Source organism: Branchiostoma belcheri, unplaced genomic scaffold (genome assembly GCF_001625305.1).
Source record: "Branchiostoma belcheri isolate BF01 breed outbred unplaced genomic scaffold, Haploidv18h27 scaffold64, whole genome shotgun sequence".
In the NCBI taxonomy this organism is placed as follows: domain Eukaryota; kingdom Metazoa; phylum Chordata; class Leptocardii; order Amphioxiformes; family Branchiostomatidae; genus Branchiostoma; species Branchiostoma belcheri.
In genome coordinates this window covers 752,339-773,669 of record NW_017804287.1, presented here as the reverse complement: position 1 = coordinate 773,669, position 21,331 = coordinate 752,339, and the positions used below count along the sequence as shown (strand labels likewise).

The 21,331-nt window shown below is 40.1% G+C and overlaps 2 protein-coding genes across 2 annotated transcripts; both read left to right on the top strand.

The window, feature by feature from the left end:
* The first annotated feature begins 340 nt into the window (after window positions 1-340).
* On the top strand, window positions 341-3,097 carry LOC109483378 (manganese-dependent ADP-ribose/CDP-alcohol diphosphatase-like). Its single transcript, XM_019786382.1, has 3 exons — window positions 341-367; window positions 1,022-1,939; window positions 2,397-3,097. The coding sequence occupies exons 2-3, from the start codon at window positions 1,231-1,233 to the stop codon at window positions 2,684-2,686; spliced, it is 999 nt and encodes a 332-aa protein (XP_019641941.1). The 5' UTR covers window positions 341-367; window positions 1,022-1,230; the 3' UTR covers window positions 2,687-3,097.
* Window positions 3,098-3,984: 887 nt separating this feature from the next.
* LOC109483300 (MAM and LDL-receptor class A domain-containing protein 1-like) lies at window positions 3,985-12,247 on the top strand. The gene is made up of 12 exons (XM_019786293.1): window positions 3,985-4,063; window positions 4,302-4,442; window positions 4,994-5,253; window positions 5,377-5,461; window positions 5,670-5,822; window positions 6,352-6,614; window positions 6,807-6,888; window positions 6,996-7,118; window positions 8,333-8,483; window positions 11,735-11,809; window positions 12,029-12,070; window positions 12,201-12,247. The coding sequence occupies exons 1-12, from the start codon at window positions 3,988-3,990 to the stop codon at window positions 12,220-12,222; spliced, it is 1,473 nt and encodes a 490-aa protein (XP_019641852.1). The 5' UTR covers window positions 3,985-3,987; the 3' UTR covers window positions 12,223-12,247.
* The last annotated feature ends 9,084 nt before the right edge of the window (window positions 12,248-21,331 follow it).

Here is a 21,331-nt window from a genome sequence, read left to right as displayed (position 1 = left end):
ACATGGAAATTATGAAGATGTATAGAGTGCTTGGGTTGTCAGAAGGTTGATAAATAGGCCATAATTTACATTAGAAATTTATAAAAACACCAGACATGCAAAACCTTGCTGTTAAGAGGTGAGCTGCAGGACCAAAAACATACACAAACCGATGACCCCCTCCTCTTTTGATAGCACTCTCTCATTCAGGATTTGCTGCCTCTAAAAGATATTATTGACATCACGTCTTTGTTCAAGCCAAGTTATCAAATTCTTGGCGTAGATATCAGGTGCTAAACGCCCCTCGAAATGTTGGAATAACCCAAGTGAAGGATTGTGGGACATAAGGTCAACAGGTCATGTAGTCTAATGCACTGAATTCTTCCAGGTAAGGCCCTTAAAAACACTCTATTCTGAAGATTTCCATTCTCTTTCAATCCCCAGTGTATTTCGAAGGGCATTTTTCTCTAATTGTTGCGACGTTTTTGTTGAATAGTGTTTATTTGGTCGTCGAAAGCGAACGAAAAGAAAGGTTGGGGAGGGGGGTTACATTACTTCCGGGTTTCGTAACCCAAGTTTCGTAACCTACTTTGTTCTGTTTAGTCATGTACCTACACTGACAGTGACATTGCATGATGTTTTAACCATCGAAATCTATTTGAACGGTATCAAATGTGCCGGTAGTTCTGGGTATCATTAGTAAACCCAGTAAAATTGGCCAAATAGGCACATAAAATTATATGGGGGATCCGGAGTTGGTCCGTTATTAAACTTTAAAAGGAACTTTGGAAGGTAGCAAATATACTCCTTAGCGGACAAACTGTCCGGATAGAGGCTAGGGTGTGCCCTCCTAAAGCAACCACAGCTCTTTTGCGCACTGCATTGCTCACAACAGTTTCCCTACCCTGTCCTTAGTGCTGAAAATACTTTCGTGTTTGGGGAGTGTTATTGGCATATGGCTATCCCTTTAAGATATGGGGAAATTAACAATAGATGGCATATGTTAAGTGGAGTTGTGACCCTATATATCGCTTTTTTGCAGTTTACGTCGCCAGAATTTTGCCCCACAACAACCGATGAATGACCAAGGTGTGCCACAAAGGAAGCAAAGAAGGTTGAAGAAAGATTTTGGACGTTAAGATACAAATTTACGCAACTAGTACTGTTTATCGAGGAAAGTCGTACTGTCAAATAGTGCAAGATAGGCCAGATCTTTTGCCTAGCGTTGGTTCAAAAACTGTGCCAGCCGCAATGGAAATAAGAGAAGAACGCCCCCTATTTTCTTTCGGAATCATTGCAGACGTCCAATATGGAGACCTTGACGATGCTAAGAACTTTACTCAGACCAAGGTGAGGTATTACAGAAATGCCCTCTATCTCTTACGCGAGGCGGTGCAGCACTGGAAAGAAGGGAACAAAATCCAGTTTGTGCTTCAACTTGGTGATGTAATCGACGGGTTCAACACAAGGCACAAAAACTCCGAAAACGCTCTACGTGACGTTTTGAGAGAATTCGAAGGCGTTCCTTTCACGGTTCATCACATATGGGGAAACCACGAGTTCTACAACTTCTCCAGAAGCTACCTCATGAAGTCTTCGCTTTTCACCGCTCAGGAAACTCAAGAAACCGCCAACAATGTTCAAAAAGTTGTGAAGAAAGAAGCAGACGCTGCTTACTATGATTTCTCCCCTTACGAAGGCTACAGATTCATCATTCTGGATAACTACGACATCAGCATGTGTGGAATCGGTAGGGACAAAGATTCGCCACAATACAAGGAGGCAGAGAAGATCCTGAGAGAACGGAACAGAAACGAGGAACTGAATTCACCGGAGGGTCTGGTCGGGCTCGACCGTAGGTTCGTCATGTTTAACGGCGGCATGGGAGAAGAACAGCTGCAGTGGCTACGTGAGACACTAGAGGTCGCTCGACAACGAGGGGAGAAGGTCGTTGTGTCAGGTAAATGTTATAAATGTCCATATCAAGATACAATGTATAGCAATCCTTTACAAATAGAACGGTATGGGAGAAGAGTACCTGTAGTGACTACATGAGACGCTAGAAGGCACTCAAACACAAGGGGAGAAAGTTGTTGCGCCTGTAAGCTGGTATTCATTCTCATCTCAATATGTAACAATATTTTATGAATAGGAAAACAGTAACTGAGTAACTGTATTTTTCTTGTGAATCTCATTATATATTAATTACCCAGATCTGTAACGATAACCAATCAGTCTTAAACGTGAAGCACATATTCAAACGTACAGTTCTATGTGTTTTCCTATTCATGAAAGATTGTTTAATATTACAGGCTTTTCAAATCTACCAGGTTGCTTCAGTAATCTTGTGTTCATTACTTTCTGATGTATTTGAACCTCACACAAGTTTTGTCTGTTTCTGTTCTTTGACTGTATAGGACACGTCCCAGTGCATCCCGACTCCTGTTATGTCATGTGTCTCCTGTGGAACTATCAAGACGTCTTGAACATCCTCCAAGACTTCTCCGACATCGTCCTGGCTTACTTCTGCGGCCACGATCATGAGGGCGGGTACCACTACGACTCTGGGAACGAGATCCATCACGTGACCCTGCCGGGGGTTGTTGAGGTCCCGCCCGGGAGTAACGCCTTCGGTACTGTGGACGTTTTCACAGACAGACTCGTCATGCACGGGGTGGGGCAACTGGACAGTAGGGTCATGAAATAGACCAGTGTCATGCTTTAATTTTGTTAAAGGCATCCAATGCAATTTAAGGCAGCCAAACTGTATCTGTTACATAGTGAAACCTTGGTATTACTAGTAAAATTGAAAAGGGATAAAAATTAACCTTGTACAATAGCTACCACCACTTCAACATAATTTATGAAAATCCTTGTATTCTGTGTTGATATCAGCTGGCACGATGATACCTCAGAACTATGTTATGAGAAAATCAAATACTATACATAGATATAATTGCTGGACGGTTTGTTTATTGATTATTGATAATTTTGTAACTGCTTGCAATTGTCAATCTTTTACTTGAGATATTTATGATCGTGTTGATTTTATCTTGAGATTCTGTGTGTTCTAGAAAGTTGTTGAATCAACTGAAATTAAAGGGATCATGGCAACATGCTTTAACATGTGTGCTCACTTTGAGTGTTAATTATGTGACAGAATTAAACTGTATATTTCCCAGGGAAAACCTTCTTGGAGGAAGTTATTATGCAAATAATAGTCAGTCGGAAAAAACAATATGTCGCTTATGGCTTCATTTTTCTGTTTTCCTTAGGAATTGATTTTGTTTTGTGTGGCAATTCCCGTTTGGAATATGTGCACCTTTTAGTTTATTCTTGCTTCAAGTATCGACTTTTTGACAGAAATTAATCAAAATCATTTAGGAAAAGTTACTACTCTAATTAATGAACAAAAAAAAAATCGACTCCAAAACAATTTGCAGTAGCTTAGATGTCTATGCAGTTCTTTTATTGTAGCTTAGGACTTTCCCACCATTTTTAATACTTTTTGACAGGGTGGTTGGCGCATGCGTACTAAATACGTCATAGATATTGATATTGATTGCTCAAGTTGTTAACATAACCCGTGAGTTATCGGTTATCTTATTTACTGATATCGTGTTGCTATATACCGTATTACAGGCTGGCTACTCAAACAACAAAGTCCAAACATCACCTATCATATGACCTTTACGACATATCAGAGGCTAGCAAAGGGATTAAAGAAGACTTTCAACACCGACTCAATTGGGAAGTAGTGGCGTAGCAATAAAAGTTCTTATAATTATACAGTGATTTTGTCGTTTTCGTGTCATTCGATGATAATAGGAGCACAGAAAAAATATCCGGCAATGCCGGTCAAGCAGTAACACGGAAACCCCCTTTACACCCTCCTTGCACAGTATGATAACATCCTTCATGATACTTTTCCATCGTGTTCCTCTTGCTGTTAAAATACTGTTAAAAACGTTCAGATTTTCGTTTTAAATCTACCATTTACTTATCAACATGATGACAATAACAAGGATGTTGTCGTTACAAGGAGCCTGCCTGTTCCTGTTGATTCGTGCCACTTCTTCAACTGGTGAGTAAGATGTATAGATCAACGTTGTAGCTGCCGCATAAAACAGTATTATAATTATAATTATAATAGGCAACACGTAAACAGTCTGAAAAAGAGGAAGTCATGATTCTACTGTGTGTGTTAATGGCTAGATCTTACACATTTTAGTCATAAAATTGATTTCAAAGTAGAATCTTGGATATGATGTGGAACGGCCCTCATGAGTGAAAATCTCAGATTAAGTGTTATATTTTCCTAGCTGTAGAGTCCTGTGACTTTGAGTCGTACAGAATTTGCGGCTACACGCAGGACAGGACGGACGACTTTGACTGGACCAGGAGAAGAGGTTCCACCACTACCAGCGGTACTGGGCCTACTGGTGATCATACCACTGGATCTGGTAAGTGTATAGACAGAATGTTTATCTATTTACCTTTCGTCTATTTATCTGTTTTATTGTTCGTCTACTATAATTAGATCGCATTAGCCAAGTTTTATTAAAAGACTTTATTAAAAGGCTAGAAAAAAATACCCGTGATTTAATACATACGTGTGAGAACATTTAAGTCGAAGTGTGTGTTGTCTGCGGAGTTATGCATACATTGCTCGTAAGAAGATGTACCAGAGGTACAATAAATTATCCTTTTTTTCTTATTGTATTATGTAAATAACAACACAGAACACACAAAAAGAAACAGTTACTCAAGCAACTGGGCATGGTTTTGTAAATACAAATGTAGTTCCAGACATTTCATGTAGCATCCACCACCTTTGTATATCAATAAATAGTTCGTGGTTACTTGTTATTAACATGTTGATCTTGAGATCTCACTATTGTCTCAAAAGTAGTATACGCTACCTAAAACGTCTGACAGTTTGCAAAATCATACCCTGTCGCGTAACTGATTTTTACAGTTAGCTCAGCTTTTGAATCCTCCCTGTCGTTCCCAGGGTATTATATGCACATTGACGGTACCGGTCAGTCGTTGGGTAAAAAAGCTCGTCTGAAATCGTCGTTGATTTTCACGCGCGGAGCTCAAGATTTCTGTCTGGAGTTCTACTACCACATGTACGGTAGTACTGTAGGGACACTCAACGTGTACAGGGATAGGTCCTACTCAAGCTACAGGGTGTGGTCAATGTCCGGTAACCAAGGCAACGCGTGGCAGAAGGCTTCAGTCGACTTCTCCTCGTCTTCCTCATATTTCCAGGTCAGGTTTAGTAGTATTCTCTTGAGGGAACTTTCTTACAAATTTACTCAAAAACATATGAAAATGTCTTGCTTTATCTGGCTTTGGTGACTGTTGGATCTATTATTTTTTTGCTCTCTGCAGATCATATTTGAAGGAGTTCGCGGACAATGGGACAATAGTGACATCGCTATTGATGACGTAGAGATCAGTAACCATGCATGTGGCGGTGAGCAAATTTTGGCGACGCCTCAGGGGCATTACCTTTACTGTAGGATTTTGGTTTGTCTGATTTTTTGCATTTTATTGGTAACAAAAGTTTAACCTTTTGGCTTTTGGTACGTACGGCGTATTACTAAGCATATAAATAAGGGACTAAGACGTTTAAAATCACGCATTATTGCTAATTTACTGAAATTTTGTTTTCTTTCTATTAGCCGTTCCAACTGGTACGGGAGATTGCAACTTTGAATCGTCTGATATCTGTGGTTACACACATGACCGGACACACGACTTCGACTGGCAGCGGCACCGCGGGGCTACGTCATCCTCCGGTACGGGGCCGAGTCAGGACCACACTACAGGCACCGGTGAGGACTGTGTCTTATTGGCCGTTTGTAGCCACGTGACTGTGACGTAATTTACCCTCCTCCCAAGCTGACGCAACATGTTTTGAATGGGTGTATGTATGTCATGTTGGAAGCAGAAAAACTCGTTAAATTATGATTTTTTTTTATTTTTTATTCTATTTTTTATGCCTAAAGCCACGTGGGCGGTATTAGTAAGGCGTTCAAGTTTCAACCACATGGATTTATTTCGTACAAACATGCTTTTTAGCTGATTTTATATTTCCATACGTCACTTGTTTTAATTGCGCTACCATTGTTTTCTCTTGTATGACAAAAAGGCTAAAAACTTTATGTCCAACACTAATTAATAGTAAATTGGGACTTACCAAATTTACTTTTGGTGTTGGACATAAAATTTGGCTTTTTTTATAATGCATTATACCAACACAGATTTATTTTATGCTAAGATTGTTTTCTCTTGTATGTAAATGAAATGCATTGGCTGAAGGTAAGTACTGTACTATACCGTTATCTTTCCTTTCTACTGTAGGCTACTACATGTATATGGAAACGACACTACCAGCGACAGGAGACAAGGCACGACTAGTCTCCCCCGCCATAGTAGGAGGCGGCGGGAAATGTGTCCAGTTCTGGTACCACATGTACGGATCGCGTACGGGCACTCTGGCGGTCTTCAACAAGGTGTACGACCAGACTACCCAAGGAACGAGAGTTTGGTTGCTATCCGGTAACCAAGGCGACGCCTGGAGACGAGCTCGAGTGACGTTATCGCAAACTGCTGCCTATTTTCAGGTAATTTAAGGAAACTTTTGGCTCAAAAAATGCTTCTTATTGCATGTTTACTGTTAATATGAATCCCTATAATTTCATTAACTTAAAAAGATATTTGCTTGAAAACTAATTTTTTTGTAACCACTGTATGTAACTCTTTCTTTTTTGGTCATTTTATTTAAAATACGAGCAAATAATCTTTTTTTTCTGCAGCTTGTTTTCGAAGGCACAAACGGGGGATTTTTCTCTGACATCGCCGTTGATGATATAGACGTCAGCGACGGAAGTTGCCGAGGTACATTTTTGTACTGACACATGTTGCCTTCATCTTTTATTTCCAAGAATTACCTAAGCGGTGGTTGTTTTCAATCGTATGTTTTTTTTATATTGTCTTTTTTACAGACGTAAACGAATGTCTACAAGACGCCCAGGCCTGTTCTCCGCATGCGCAGTGCACCAACACGGCGGACGGGTACGAGTGCACATGTCGCCCTGGGTACTCTGGGAACGGGCATCTTTGTGAAGGTTAGAGACGCCATTTTGTTTCCTTGTTTCCGTGCATGATTTTCCATTGGGGATTAAGAATAGTTTGTACATTATTAGATCAGATAAAAACCAAACTGAGATATTTCTTTTACGTTTTGTTCAGCCTTACCAACGACTCGACCGCCTACAACGATGACAACAACAGCCGAAGTTGTCACAACCCCCTTCCCGACAACTATTGTCGTAACCACGTCACAAGCTAAAACTACCTCTGCAACAACTACCCTTGAACCCACAACTACCATGGTCCCGACAACCTTTAACGCAACCACCTCGTCTACAACTATTATGGAATTCAGTACAGGTCCAGCCAATATCACCACCGCCACCAATGCGATATCAACAGATAACACTGAGTCTACTACAGATGGAATGACCACTAAAATGGTAAACCAAATCTGTTTTCTTAAATTTCTTTATTGAATTGGTACTAGTATTAGATTAGATTCAACACAACATGTAAGGACGTATATTTTCTCATTATGTGCATAACGCCAAATTTCTGTATCTGTCTTAGTCATATATGCAGGTGGATATTTAACGTTAAAAACATATTGAGTACTTATCATTGATGGCAATTATATTGCAACAAAAGTGTAGCGTGAGGAACATTAACAGAAACGCGTGTTTCGTAAGCATTATATAATTTGGTGTTTGGTCTCATAATTCTACTCAGCGTTAAAACCACCATGCCATGTTATAGTGTCCTTAGTGCTTTTTGTGGAATTGCAGGGAACTACAGATCAGAGCTTTAGCACTTACACAAGCAGCGCCTCAACTTTTACACGTGAAAAGACATCTACAACGTCATCGAGTTTAACAGCTACAACACCAGGTAAAGTATACAGGCTTGTAGGAATGTGAAGTAACAAAACCGTCCGGCTACAGCATACTAGAGAAAAATTGACAACATTGCATGTTTAGGACATCATTTGTATACATGAATATAACATTTATAACATTTGGAATATAGCTTTGAAAAAATCTTACATATTCCTATGTGACGAGACTAACGGGTTAAAGTAACTCTTATGTAACTGAATATGTTTAATCATGGTTGGTGTTCTTTTACTAATTTTTCTAGTTTTCTATTAACAATGCCATCACCAGGTATCAAATTATAGAGGGTTATATATGTAGAGAGTCAACTTTACAATAAAGTATTTACGCTTCTTCCATTGTATACTGTATAGGAATGGAAGCCAGCACGCCTGTTTCTGTGAGTACTGTGAGCGGTTTGAGTACCCAGCAGACCCTGGTTGTGGTCGGCAGTGTTCTCGGGACGATGTTAGTGGGTCTGTCAGCTGCTCTCATCTTTACTGTCATGCGCAACCGTCAAAAGAGGTAAGAACCTATGCAAATAAGGGGGGAGGGGGTACGAGAGATAGGAAGAATGAAGGATGGAGGAAAGAAGGAAAAAGAATAAAGAATATAAGTTTTAAAAAAGAAAACTCGGGAAAATAGAACCAATTCTAATTTATTAAAAGATAGCCATGGAAAATTTGGACATTTTTCAATGCAAGCTGACTAACGAGTTATACTAAACAGTGATACTTGGGGTAAATGTTAACGAAAAAAGCAGCAACAACTGAAAACTGAGTATGTATTCACTCATTTTCCGGATACGTATTTATGATGGACATGTATTTGACATATTTAAACTAGACAACTCAATTATGATTTTCAGTTAGTTTAGTGAACTCTAAAATCAAGTTGCTACTATCATTATATTGACGTTGCATTCATTTTATCAAAACAGGAGTAAATATTACTTTTATACTTATACATGTATTATCGACAAATAAGATTAAGCTCGAATATAAAACTATATCTATCTTACTAGAAATTTCTAATTGAATCACTAACTGTAGATCGCTAAATATTACAGTTGAACTATTGAACGTTTAACTATTTTAGCGTATTTACAGGGTATTGGTTTCCCTACAGAGCATCAAGCGGGCTGTGTTTTATTTGTATGGCACAGATAGTGGTAAGAAGTTAAAGTTCTGATTTGCTTTACTGTTACATATAGAATATCTTTACAGAATGACGATCAGAAACAGCCAAATGTCCGTCGTGAGTCAGCGTTAGTCCCGTTGGCAAGTACAGTCCGTGTTCCTCCCGTGTCAGCACGTGCCTGATAAACGTGCCGTCCCGACTGAACAGGGAAACACGATGGTTGTTCGCGTCAGCCACGATGATGTTGTCCTCGCTGTCCGCGATGACACAGAAGGGGTGGTGCAGCAGACCAGGTCCCGAGCCACGTGACCCGCACGTGAAGAGATGACGACCGGCGGGGTCGAATATCTTCAGGTTGTCGTTGTCAAAGTCACTGATGATGATCTGGTTCCTGCTGTTGACGGTCACACGGAGGCTGGAACTCAACTGCTGCTGACCTTGACCTTTGTCCCCGAACTTCAGAATAACGTCACCACTGGGGCTGAGTACAAACACTTGGTACCCGATAGTGACGATGATACGCCCCAAACCGTCAACAGCGATACCTTTTGTAGTTTTATTTTTCTCTTCAGCACCCGTCACTTGGATGACACGTGACTCCCTCCCCTGTTTGTCCAGTACGTGAATCCTGTGTCCGTCTCCTGTCACCAACAGATCATTGTTTTGCAGCACTGCAACGCACTCTGGCTTGAACCTCAAATCGACCTTCTTCTTAAAGGAGACATCTTTGTCAAGAAATTGCAGACATTGGTTGTTAGAATAAATCACTACAATGCCTCCATCTGCGGTGACAGCAAGTGATAAAGGGCAGTCTAACTTTCCGTCTCCCCTTCCCCTGTCTTCATTTCCAACGGTTTTTAACAGTTTAGGCCTGCACGTACCGATCGCCACGTTAGTCCGAACTGGTGACAGTGTGTTTGACAACGACGCTGTTGTTTGTTTTATCCCACCTAACAGTTTTGAAACATCCTGCTCTAGGGCAACAGACGGAGGGTCAAATGCCAAGTTCATGAACCCCTTGGTCAGTTCAGCCCTCTCGGTGACCTTCTTGTCTGCGGTTTGCTCCATCCGTGCGGTCAGTTCTCCGGCCACCGACATGACCTCCCCCGGACTGCCGTACTCCAACACATTGTCCGTGAACTGGATACAGCTCCTGGCTGAGGCCAGGTCCATCTCAGCTTCCTCCATGGCGGCGTCCATCTGTTTCTCCCGAGCAGCATTCATGGCGCGAAGCTGGCGGATTTTGTCGTTTTTCACCTTCTGAACGGCCTCCATGATCGCCTCTGCCTGTTTTTCCAGCTGTTCTTCTGTACGCCGTACCTGTAAGGGCCAGTCGCCCTTTACTGACTGCAGCTCTTCTATCCACTTCTCATGCAGGCCTGCTGTGGTCTGGACTGTTGGCAGTTTGTCCTTGAACTTTGCTCTCTCCCTCTCGGCCGCCTTCTCTATCTCCACATACTGGTGATCTTTGTGCGCCGTTACCACACAGTGCAGACAGATGACCCGATGACAGGTGTCACAGTAGAACTTGTTCAGTTCATTGTGAGCCTCACACTTGGAGGTCTCCCTTGCCCGGAGCTCGGCGGCAAGTCGGCCTGATTGCAGGTCTTGAATGGTTACAGCTTTGTGTGACTTACTGACCTTGAGCCCACGGTGCGTGTCGTTACACCTCTGACACAGGTAGTCGGTACACTCCATACAGTAGAACTCGGCAGGGTTACCTCTGTCACAGGCCGTACAGGGGACTCCCTCCTCCCGTGGTTCCGATGTTTCCCCTTTTCCTTTCGGCTGTTTTTGCAGAATGTCGTGCAGTTTGCCGACGAGGAAGTTGGACTTGAGCCCTTGGACGCCATTTTGTGGGAGGGGCACGTCCTGTCGGCAGGTCGGACAGGAGAGTTTTCCCACTCTGGCCAGGAGCCTCTCCAAACACGGCTGGCAGAAGGTGTGAAGACACGGCAGCACCTTAGGCTGCTTGAAGTCCTCCAAACAGATCTGACAGACCAGAAATTCCTCCGTTATTTCGCTGAATGCGCTGGACGCCATTTTTACTCTTATGTGTTGAACGTACCCACCGAAACTAAGGGAACAAAAGATCAAACTGCGTCATTGGACCTTCCCATCTTTCGCGTTCAGGGGGTGGTTGTACGGGGTCTAGCTGTTACCCTAAGTTAGAATAATCTGTAATCCGATGTTGCAGTTTGATTATGTATGGAATATCTATGAATACATTGTATAATAGAGTCTGTAATAACTATTGTTATGAACTAAGCTTCCGTGCCAATAAAATAAACATTATTGACTGTTACCTTGTGGCGTCATATAGAATGATTCATTCTTGACGTTTAAGTTAAGGGGTGGGGCTGGTAGTACAAGCTGAAGCAAGAATAAAGCAAAATTCATACTAGAAGTGAGCTACAAATCTTGTCTAATTGAAGGGAATGTGCACTTTTAAGGTGATAAGAATATTAACCAAAAGAACAAAGCTAATTCAATAGAAAAGCGGATGCCCACGGCTGGCAGCACTGATACCTTGCTGATTCAATTACCTTTCTGAAATATTTGCGAGATTATTTACTTTTTTTTTCAATTTTTGCTATTATTGATGCGTCAAAGATCATTCTTTTTTATCCATTCAGCCATGATCTGAGAAGTATCATCGAGCAAAACGGAGAAGTTGCAATGGATGACATAAGTGACGAGAAACTAGGCGGGTAAGTTTGTAACGTACAATCTTTATTATTATAATCATATTTACTGTTCACAGGGATATACCACATACATACAATTTGAACATAAAAATGTTTTTAAAAATTCATTATATATAGCTTTTCAACTAATTTTATGAGATTACATTAAATAGTAGTGTATATATTATTATCTTTATAATAGCCAGAATTGATATTCTTATTCAAAATCTCTTTTTAACTCAGATTCCAGAATCCGTCATATGGGATTCTACAGGTGACCATAAGGTAAGGTAATTATCCGTTGTTATATGTTAATTGTGGTTTATAACTTTCATGTTTAACATTTTGTAGCCATTTTTGTCTGTACTTCACTATTTGAAAGAAATTATAATTACCTTTTGATTTTGTATTTCAGAAACGATGTCAGCGACATCTAGCGGTTTTTATGATCCCTCGTCACCCTTCATCATCGATCAACGATTGGGAAAAAGTACCATAGATGGACAAAAGGATGAAAACGTTTCATGGTTGGGGTTTAAATGATCGTACTGTATTTAAAAACTGAGAATATCCATAAAATGTTTTTTTTTTAAATTTAACATGTATTAAATTAAAAATAACCCTTAACATGCAAATAGCAATATGTTTTGACCTTGAAATAGTATCCCTTGTCCTTCAAACTATGGGACTTTATTTAGGTCTATGTAGTAGCCCTCCCTTGAAATTTCCTTGTAGCATCAAAACTGGACTTGCAATAGGACGCAACCTTCCATGTGTAAATGTAATAGGTTACACCATGTAAGGGCATGTGTTTGAAAGAAAAATATACGTTTGGCCACAAACTTCATGTTTTAATCGCTAATGTATCATACTTGGACAGGGTTTCTTGACCAATGTCAGCCAGTTGTTGTAGATAACATTTTCACAGTTGGTTAACCGGTGTAGAATATACTGCAGTAACCTGTACGTCACCGAACTGTTGACCCGGAACGGTTGAAAGACGACACCAAAAAGTCGTCAGACGACCCGGGTGTATGTAACGTTACATGTCCTGACTCAACAAACAAGACGAACACTGTGGGGAAAATGACGTTCTTTAACCACCTGTTAGCTGTGTTTGGGACGCTTCTGGTGCTGGCTGAATCGTCAAGGGGCGCAGGTAAGGAATCTTGGGCAACCGAGGGTTAAAATTAATAGTCAAAACTAAAGCGGCCACGTCAAAAGAAAGTGTTAGAAGTTCAAACTACACGTACAACAGGTCTGTGGGATTTAATACAAACAGTGTAAGTTAGATGAAGGTTACGTTACATTTTGCCATTTACAAAACGTTAACACTGTAGACACGCACTAGAATCTACAATAGTCACACTGATACAGAATCGTCAGACTTAGAACTGTTCAAGCTTTGACCGTGAGAGAAAGGTAAACAAGTCTGGGCGACACCATTTTCCCTTACGGCTATTTCGCTACAGGTAATTAGATCTCAATCTGAGTCAAACACTCCACCAGTATGTCAACAAACTTCTCTACTTTAGCTAACGACAAAGAACAAGAAGAACTTGATTTTTATAGTCCATGTTAAGGTTTTGCTTTACCCACTATTTAGGCCAAAGTGTTTCAATTTTTCAAAATGTGTGGTGGCTTTCATTAACACACACAAGGTGTGTTTATGCTTGACGTAAGAAAAATACATAGCATGTTTACGTAACCAGTCCCGCGTTTTTAACACATCATTCAGTCTAGTCTGTTAACTGTACAAAACCCAGTGCTCGGAGACTTTCAAAGCTGAAATAGTTGTGAGACGTTGTACAGTGTTATAAGTAGGAGTACAATAGATATCTACACATTACAGGTATCATGTACTAAGGTAAGAGCGCGGCGGCCTTCCCCGGTAAAATAACACACTGGTATATATAGAATCACATCAACAAAAGAGAATAACAAAATGCCAGTTGCAACTGACGTATGCAATGTTCTGACGAATGTGTTTAGTCTTAAAGGTGTGAATGCGAACGTATCTTTGGGTGTGTGCTGTTGCATGGCGAACTTGGCAAACATACTTTCCACTTGAGTTAGCTTGAAAACAACAGGACTGAAAAGAGTCATGATTTACTAGACTCCATTACTGTTGACTTTATCAAAGTGGGAGATGAAGTTGCTAGATAACTCCTCCCTTGGTTGGAAAACTTCTGAAATAATTTGTCAAATTTGGGCAAATATCTTCCTTCAACAGAATATGTCTTATTGAGAATAAGTTTTAACGTCAGGTAGAGCAACTCTTAAGGGGTGCACCGGTGGGAGGGGGGCATGTACCCAAAATACGGTGAACTTGACAAAGGTTTAAGGCACAGAGAGACTTTGAATAAAGATTTCTGTGGGCCTAGTAGCAGCGGACGACGAGCAATGTTATAATTACGACCCTTACTGCGAAGTTAATTATACGTAACAATACAAGCCAATTAAGCTAGCCCCATTACTCTTTTATGTGTCGCGTTGACTATGCTCATATTTCTCACTCTATTTACAGCAACTCGTCTAGCTGACGGATGTAGCTGGTGTTTACGGATACTAGATACAATAAAACAACTAACAATATAATACAAGCATGCCAGTAGCCAGGATTTTACTTGGTGGGGAGGGGCAAGCTTTCTGCGGGGGGGGGGGAGGGGGTCCGGGGGCATGTCCATTAGAAAACTTGTTACAATTGAACCTTTTAAAATGCCACTTCCTGCATTTTGTAATGAAAACGACAAAGTGAGCAGTTTGTCATTGTAGTGTTTAGGGCTTGAAACCCCGATTTTTCAAAGTCAATATCATAGTACTATATGCTAAGTTGCAACAACACTGTCCTTAATGTATATCGACACTCATAAAACAAAGAATGCCGAAACTTGTGATGGAAAATGGTTACCACAGGATTCTAGTATTGTATTTTGGGGGTACAGAAATAATGAATGCAAATGTACTAATATTTACTGATTGTCTTATTCCGGATATTCCAGTTTTGTCACCCTGAAACTGCACTGGATGTCTTTAATTTTTTTGTTTTAGTGTAAAATCTGTTTATCTTCAGACTCGTTTCTCGACAAAAGCATCGTGCGGCCTGCCGAACTGGACGCGGTCGGGCTGAACGTGGTGGTCGGGGTGTCCGCCTGTGTGGGACTGTTCGTCGTCGGCGTGATGGCCGCCATCTTCTACCACCTCGTCATGAGGTCACGCAGGTAAAGTCACACTTTACTAAGGCAAAGTTCACCCTATCAGGTATACAGTACGATACAATCCATAAATTATTGTCATGTCCAACTACCATATTTGCCTACGTAGGCCAATTTCTGCACACTTTGTGTCATAAGCGAGACCATATCATCAATACATGACCATATTGTAATCCAATAGTAGTTTGTAGTATTAATTGTAAGTTACTAAGGTTCTGTAGTGTTGTTGTAGCTGCCACACATTGTACCATGTACGATTGTCGAGCAATAAAGTTCATTCATTCATGCTGACGCAGCACGTCGAAAGAACTTACTGCACCTACGCTAAGCCCATATTGTATTGTGCATAGCACTTCGACAGAACGTCTCATATAAGGTCTTTTTCGCGCACTGATTTTAGGATAACATCCCGTCTGTAGTTTCCAAATGTTGTGTCGGAAAAGCCATCGGCTGCAGCAGGCAAAATTCTGATGCAACGTTGACCAAAAATCCATTGAATACCGTGAAAAATCAGGGTTTTCGGCAGGCCCAATACGTCCTGCCTAATGCTTAGGTCACATTTCCAATCCGGGGCCCGGTCGGGCTGTTTGTATGAACGAAAAATTAAATTAGATATATAGATAGTGCCAATAATTGTTATCAACAACTTTTCCGTGCTTTGTTGTCTGTTATATCGTATATTTCGTTCCCCAAAACTGCCCGGCCGGGTCCCGTGTGGGAATTATGACCCCAGCATAACGCTATATACTAGTAGATAGAAATGAACTGCTCTACAGCGTCATTTAGCGGTATCAGTAAGAACTGCAGCATATTTGTTCAAAATGATGATTACACCCAAAATGTCAATAGGAGTTTCCTCTTTCCACTGTAGTGTTGCAGATATTGATGATCTATCAAAAGTACAATTTTAAGCTTGTTACAAAAGTACTAAATACTTCTATTTTTTTTCTTATTTCAGGAGTGAATTTCGTCTCCCCAGAACTCCGGAGCAGTAGCTGACTTCTGACATCACAGACGGATGAAGACAGGAAACAAGATACTAGTAGACGCCACTCTATTGCCTTTCAATTTTCCGTTTTATTATTACAAACAATGCAAATCAGTCGCACAGTCTATTGTTGTATGAGATCAGTTGAGACTTACCAGTCGAAAGTAAAATTTCAGTAATATTATAATTTCGCGTCACACTAAGCTTGTCGTTATCGTACAGACAATAGGTATACTAGTATTCAATGTCCTGCAAAATACTATGTAATACTATATATGTGCATTATGAAGAGGCAAGTTCAGAAATGTTTGAAAGCTTCGAATTCTTTCTTGTGACATGCCAAGTAGTGCATGACGGTCCATTGGGATAGAAATATTGCGAACATGGCTAAAATATTGTATTTTATATTTCCCCTACTATGTACGACAGGTGCAGGCTATGCTCCCTAGTATGTGAAAAATTACAGAGATTAATACACGAAAAATGATCATGTTTATTTTTTATATCTGGTTCTTGTTGAGTAAGTGGTTGTGAATAAAGAACTTCCCTATAATGCTATAGTGTTGCCTATAACATGGCAGGTCCTGTTTAAATGTTTGGTTATGTTCTCATGTGTACTCAACCTTTGACCCGGAACAAAAGAAGTGATTTCTTTAAACAAGTCAAACGACTTGTTCAGGCGGACTAGTGGTTAGAAACAGGTGTAACAAAAATGGCCACACTAAAGCACGTACTAGCCGTGCTAGGGACTATTCTGGCTTGGCCTGGAGTATCTCTGAGTCAAGGTAAGAGTACATTAGCTTCTGTTCTCTATCTATTTTCATTAGGTACCTTGTAGAGAAGCAATCCGCCATATTCGAATGAAAGCTCATCTGTATTCTTTGGTAGAATCCATAGTTAGTGTTGCAGAGTTTAAACTTTGTTCCCACACAAGAAAGGAACTCACCATAAATTTTCAGTCGATTTAGGACAAATGTTGACGAGATCGACATGAAATTTATGGTGAGTTCCCTTCTTGTGCTGGAACAAAGTTTGAAGTCTACGACAATCTGCCGTCTTGCTTACCATTTTGTATGAACAGTATTTTTCAAGGGGAGTGGCGTTGAGAAAATGGCCGCCAAATATATAGCACCGCACAAGTATAGCACCGCACAGCATTATTTCCATATTTTGGTTGAAAATACTCATGTCTATTGATGGTACTGTCAATCCAATCGTTAGAATCCTCTTCCATATCAATTGAATGGCGGAACCAGGTATTAGATGTTTGTTAAAGGGACACACGCAATTGAGATTCATTTGTTAATGATTAATAGAGAAGGGCTACACTACTATACTCTACTTAGGTGTAGCCTGGGTGCCATTAGTTTTGAAACGGGGCCGAAATACTTGGGGGGGGGGGCAAAAAACAGCAGGTAGCTCCCAGGGTAACTAAAATGTACTATAAACCACTGTTTACACATGTGTCGCTTTTCTTAGATTCGTTCGCCGATCCATCCATCGTGCGTCCTCCCGGACTGGACAGAGTGGGGCTGAACATTCTGGTTGGTGTGGCTGTCGTCACCGGGGCATACATTGTGGTTGTGGCAGCGGGCGTCCTGTTCAGCAAATGGCGTGCCAGAAATAGGTAACAATATTGTAATTTAATATAGACATAATCTTGTGCCATTCTCTCGGGTCTTGTGTTCCATGTATCACAATCATTCATTTTAGCAACAAATAAAAAATACCGCGATATCAACTAGGATTTGGATCATCTAGATATTATACGTGTCCTGCCTGCCTAAGTGCCCAGGCTCCCCTTGCTCCCCTCCGTCAGGTTCCTCCAACCAGTTCTGTCAAGAGCGATAGCAATATTTCTGGTAAATATCTGTATGTCTATTCCAAGCAAGAAAAAAGATAAATCATCCTTCCATTCATTCATTCAATCATGCAATTCACTCACTCACTCACTCACTCACTCACTCACTCACTCACTCACTCACTCACTCACTCACTCACTCACTCACTCATTACTAGTGCTTTTACTAAATTCATACATCATCACAAGTAAAAATCTCATTTACTACCTGTAAATATGAATAATCACCCTAACAATAATAATATTATCTTATTGTCTTTCCATAGGAGAGACAAAAGTAGTGAAGAAGAACTGCCCACGTGACGTCATGGCGTTTATCTGAAGAAGGGGACAACAAATGACGATCAAAACTACAGTTCCTGATGCAGCTTATAGTTTATATAGTTCACTTCATGTGCAGTGAAAGATTTACTTTGCCAAGCGCCATATTGTACAGTTCTATTGTACATTACGCATAGGTTTAGTATGTCAGCAAATGAGCTGTAATTTTTATTGACACTATAAATTAATTTGTGAATGGAATTAAAAGATGTCAAGGAACTTTACATACTTTGGTATAGATACTGAAAAAATAGGCTCACATTATGAAAGGTTTTGAATCACTTATGACAATATCATTGTTTGTGTGCAAGTCTCATCCAAAGTGACAAAGCAGTTACATTTTGTCCCCTAGCGGCTTGCGTTCAAACTGCTGCTTCAGCTACCTTCAACAATAGCACAGATTCACATCAATATAATTAAAGTTAAATAGTTCTAACTTTTTTGGTTCTGTTCTTCAATTCCAATAAAAGATTTAATTTATGCAGCAAGTGTCTCTGTTCTTTTTCTATAAAATCTGGTTCCTTAACATAAAGATCATACGTCTGTATAAAAATGTTCTCAGTTATTTTTATCATATGTAAAAGAAGCTAGTCAATTTTCTGATTTACTTCAACCCGCAAAGATTTATAATAGAATATCCCTCTACACCCCTGTTGTCATTAGCAATGGAACAGACCGATTTATACGATAGTTTAACCAGGCTATGAACACAAACCGCCCCTTCGCATTGTTTAGTAGCCTGGTAACTGACGAGCACGTGTTAAACACTAGATAACGTTTTAACTTAAGCAAACAGTCAGCCAGCGCTATATACCGAACTACCCTAAGCTGTCATGGAAACCTAGGTTGGATTGTATAGACAACGTCTTCCAGTATAGAAGTATAAAAGTGTAAAAGTTCGCTAAAGAAATACTTTTCGTTATTGCAAACAGATAAATGTGACGAAGCTGTGTTTGTCGCAAATATTAATGTTGTTCTTTTACTGCCTCGGTCTTTATATAACACTGACGTCACATATATGCTCCACTCGAGAGTTTGCTCATGACTAATACGTCCAAAGTCCTCTTCATAGCCTCGATGTACAGGTTTAAAAAAACGAGGGCACTCAAGAACGTGTATACGTTGCCATGACTTTACCTCTCTTAAATATATCAACATTGTATGTTGTCTAGCTGTAGCCTCGATAGAAAGACAGTTGGAAATACTAGAAAGAGGGTTGGTGTGCGCTGTTTATCAAGGTAAAAACTGATGCTGATTGTTTGCCCACCCCTTAGTAACGCCTGAAAATCTAGGCTATATCCCACTCATGCACCTGCCAAACAGACAGTCAGTGGTATAGGAAATCAGACGGTATTCATTTGAAGGAAGAAAACCAAGATTCAACCTGATACTATCAAGTTTGTCATTGTAAAAGGAAGATCGCCATTTCTGTAACGATGTTTTCTGTACAAGGGTTAAACACTAGGTATTTCCTGACGGTTCTAGTGTTTGGGATGATGTGGACACTTTCAACGCAACAAGGTAAGAAAAACCACTATGTCCGAAAACTGGGTGGAGAGGTATTTTCCTAAATTTTTCATAACAAGAATAGACTAACATAAGTATTTTCGAGTTCAACAAATTGAAAACGTTAACCAGGATGCTGAGTGCCTTTTGTTAGAGTTTTGCTCTCACAAAACTGTTTTGATGCAAAATTAATGATGTTCTACCGGTTGTTTGTGGTATTTACTTCAGGTACACAGACAGGTTTTTCTACCTTTCTAATGCGTCGATTAAAGATGGAAAGTACTTTATAATCGCTTATCTGTACGTGCTATTTTAGCTTCGTTGCCTTTCCATTCTATGACTGGATTGATGCATGTGGTTTTGCTATGTCTACAGTTTGCGAGTGAGAATACTTATGACGAGGTCCATTTCATGCGAACTCGTATTTTGTGTTAGTCTTCGTAGAAAATTCCTTGAAAATACGTTTTCTGTCATTCTCTAGGACTTATTGCTGAAATCGTCAGTAATATTCACTTCGACGTGTTTGTAATTTTACGTATTTATTGCCTTTTGCGTCACCATTTAACAAAACGGATATGCTTGAAAGGGGGCGATTTCAAGCAAAAATTCAAAACAACTAACACAAATTTCAATCCGTTCTCTTCCCTGTGACAGAAGTTGACCAGAGTGACGGCTCCCCCGGGCTGAAGAGGACGGAGTTGAACGTCATTGTCGGGTCCGCGGTTGTCATCGGTGTCATCCTCCTAGCGGTCATCGCGGTGACCTGCAGGAGCGTGTACGTCAAGAACAAAAATGGCGGCGACGACCGGTAAGGGGGAGGGGGGCAACATCTATCTGGCGAGTCTACTTGTCTTGTGGAATTATGATGTAGCTTGGGCGTGAATCTTAACAATACTAATGGGATAATAATAAGAAAACTACCGGAAGTTTAAACTGTACAAAAACGTCAGCAGACAATGACAAAAAACAGCGTAAGAATAGCAGAAGAAAAGGTTTAACAAACCCATGAATGAATAAAATAAATACATAGGCCAATAAAGGAGATTATGATAATGACTGTATGTAGCGCTATTGTATAGATGATAACATCACATTGAAGTAAAATAACTCTTGTAAGATTTATAATATCGGTGTACTTTTGTTGACCTCTGTGCAGGTGTGTTTACTCTATCCACAATGACTGATTGTCTCATTCTCACTCCTGTAATATATTATCGTTCTAGGGAGGATCTCTCTACTTATCTTTGAGAGAAACGGACACTTCAAGACGCATGCAGAAGTGAGAAGCTCAAGTATATTCAACTCTTGAAGAAAGTGGAGCAGATGGGATTTACGAAGCTACAGATTTCTTTTCTCAAAGTCTACAGTACTTAACCTAGTGATATCTTTTTTTTTTACTTTGCACGATCAAAACTTAAAATCACAAACTCGTCCTATTCCAAAACTCTCACTTGACCTTTATATTATTAACATAGTATTACTAACTTAGAGATATATCTATAACATTATCAAGAACTGTATTACACTTATCTATTTGTTATAGTGTATTGGAGCTGATCAACAAGAGTGTTTGTTGAAACATAAAGAATGCAAACGAAACACTCTCAGTATTACTTTGTCTGGTTATGTAGTATTATGCACATGTCCTGGATTGC

Excerpts from the sequence above, each read along its gene's own strand:
- LOC109483378 (XM_019786382.1), top strand. The coding sequence starts at position 1,231 with ATGGAAATAAGAGAAGAACGCCCCCTATTTTCTTTCGGAATCATTGCA. Across the intron at positions 1,940-2,396 it reads GGAGAAGGTCGTTGTGTCAG|GACACGTCCCAGTGCATCCC; the intron begins GTAAATGTTATA and ends TTGACTGTATAG.
- LOC109483300 (XM_019786293.1), top strand. The coding sequence starts at position 3,988 with ATGATGACAATAACAAGGATGTTGTCGTTACAAGGAGCCTGCCTGTTC. Across the intron at positions 5,462-5,669 it reads CAGTAACCATGCATGTGGCG|CCGTTCCAACTGGTACGGGA; the intron begins GTGAGCAAATTT and ends TCTTTCTATTAG. Across the intron at positions 8,484-11,734 it reads ATGCGCAACCGTCAAAAGAG|CCATGATCTGAGAAGTATCA; the intron begins GTAAGAACCTAT and ends TTATCCATTCAG.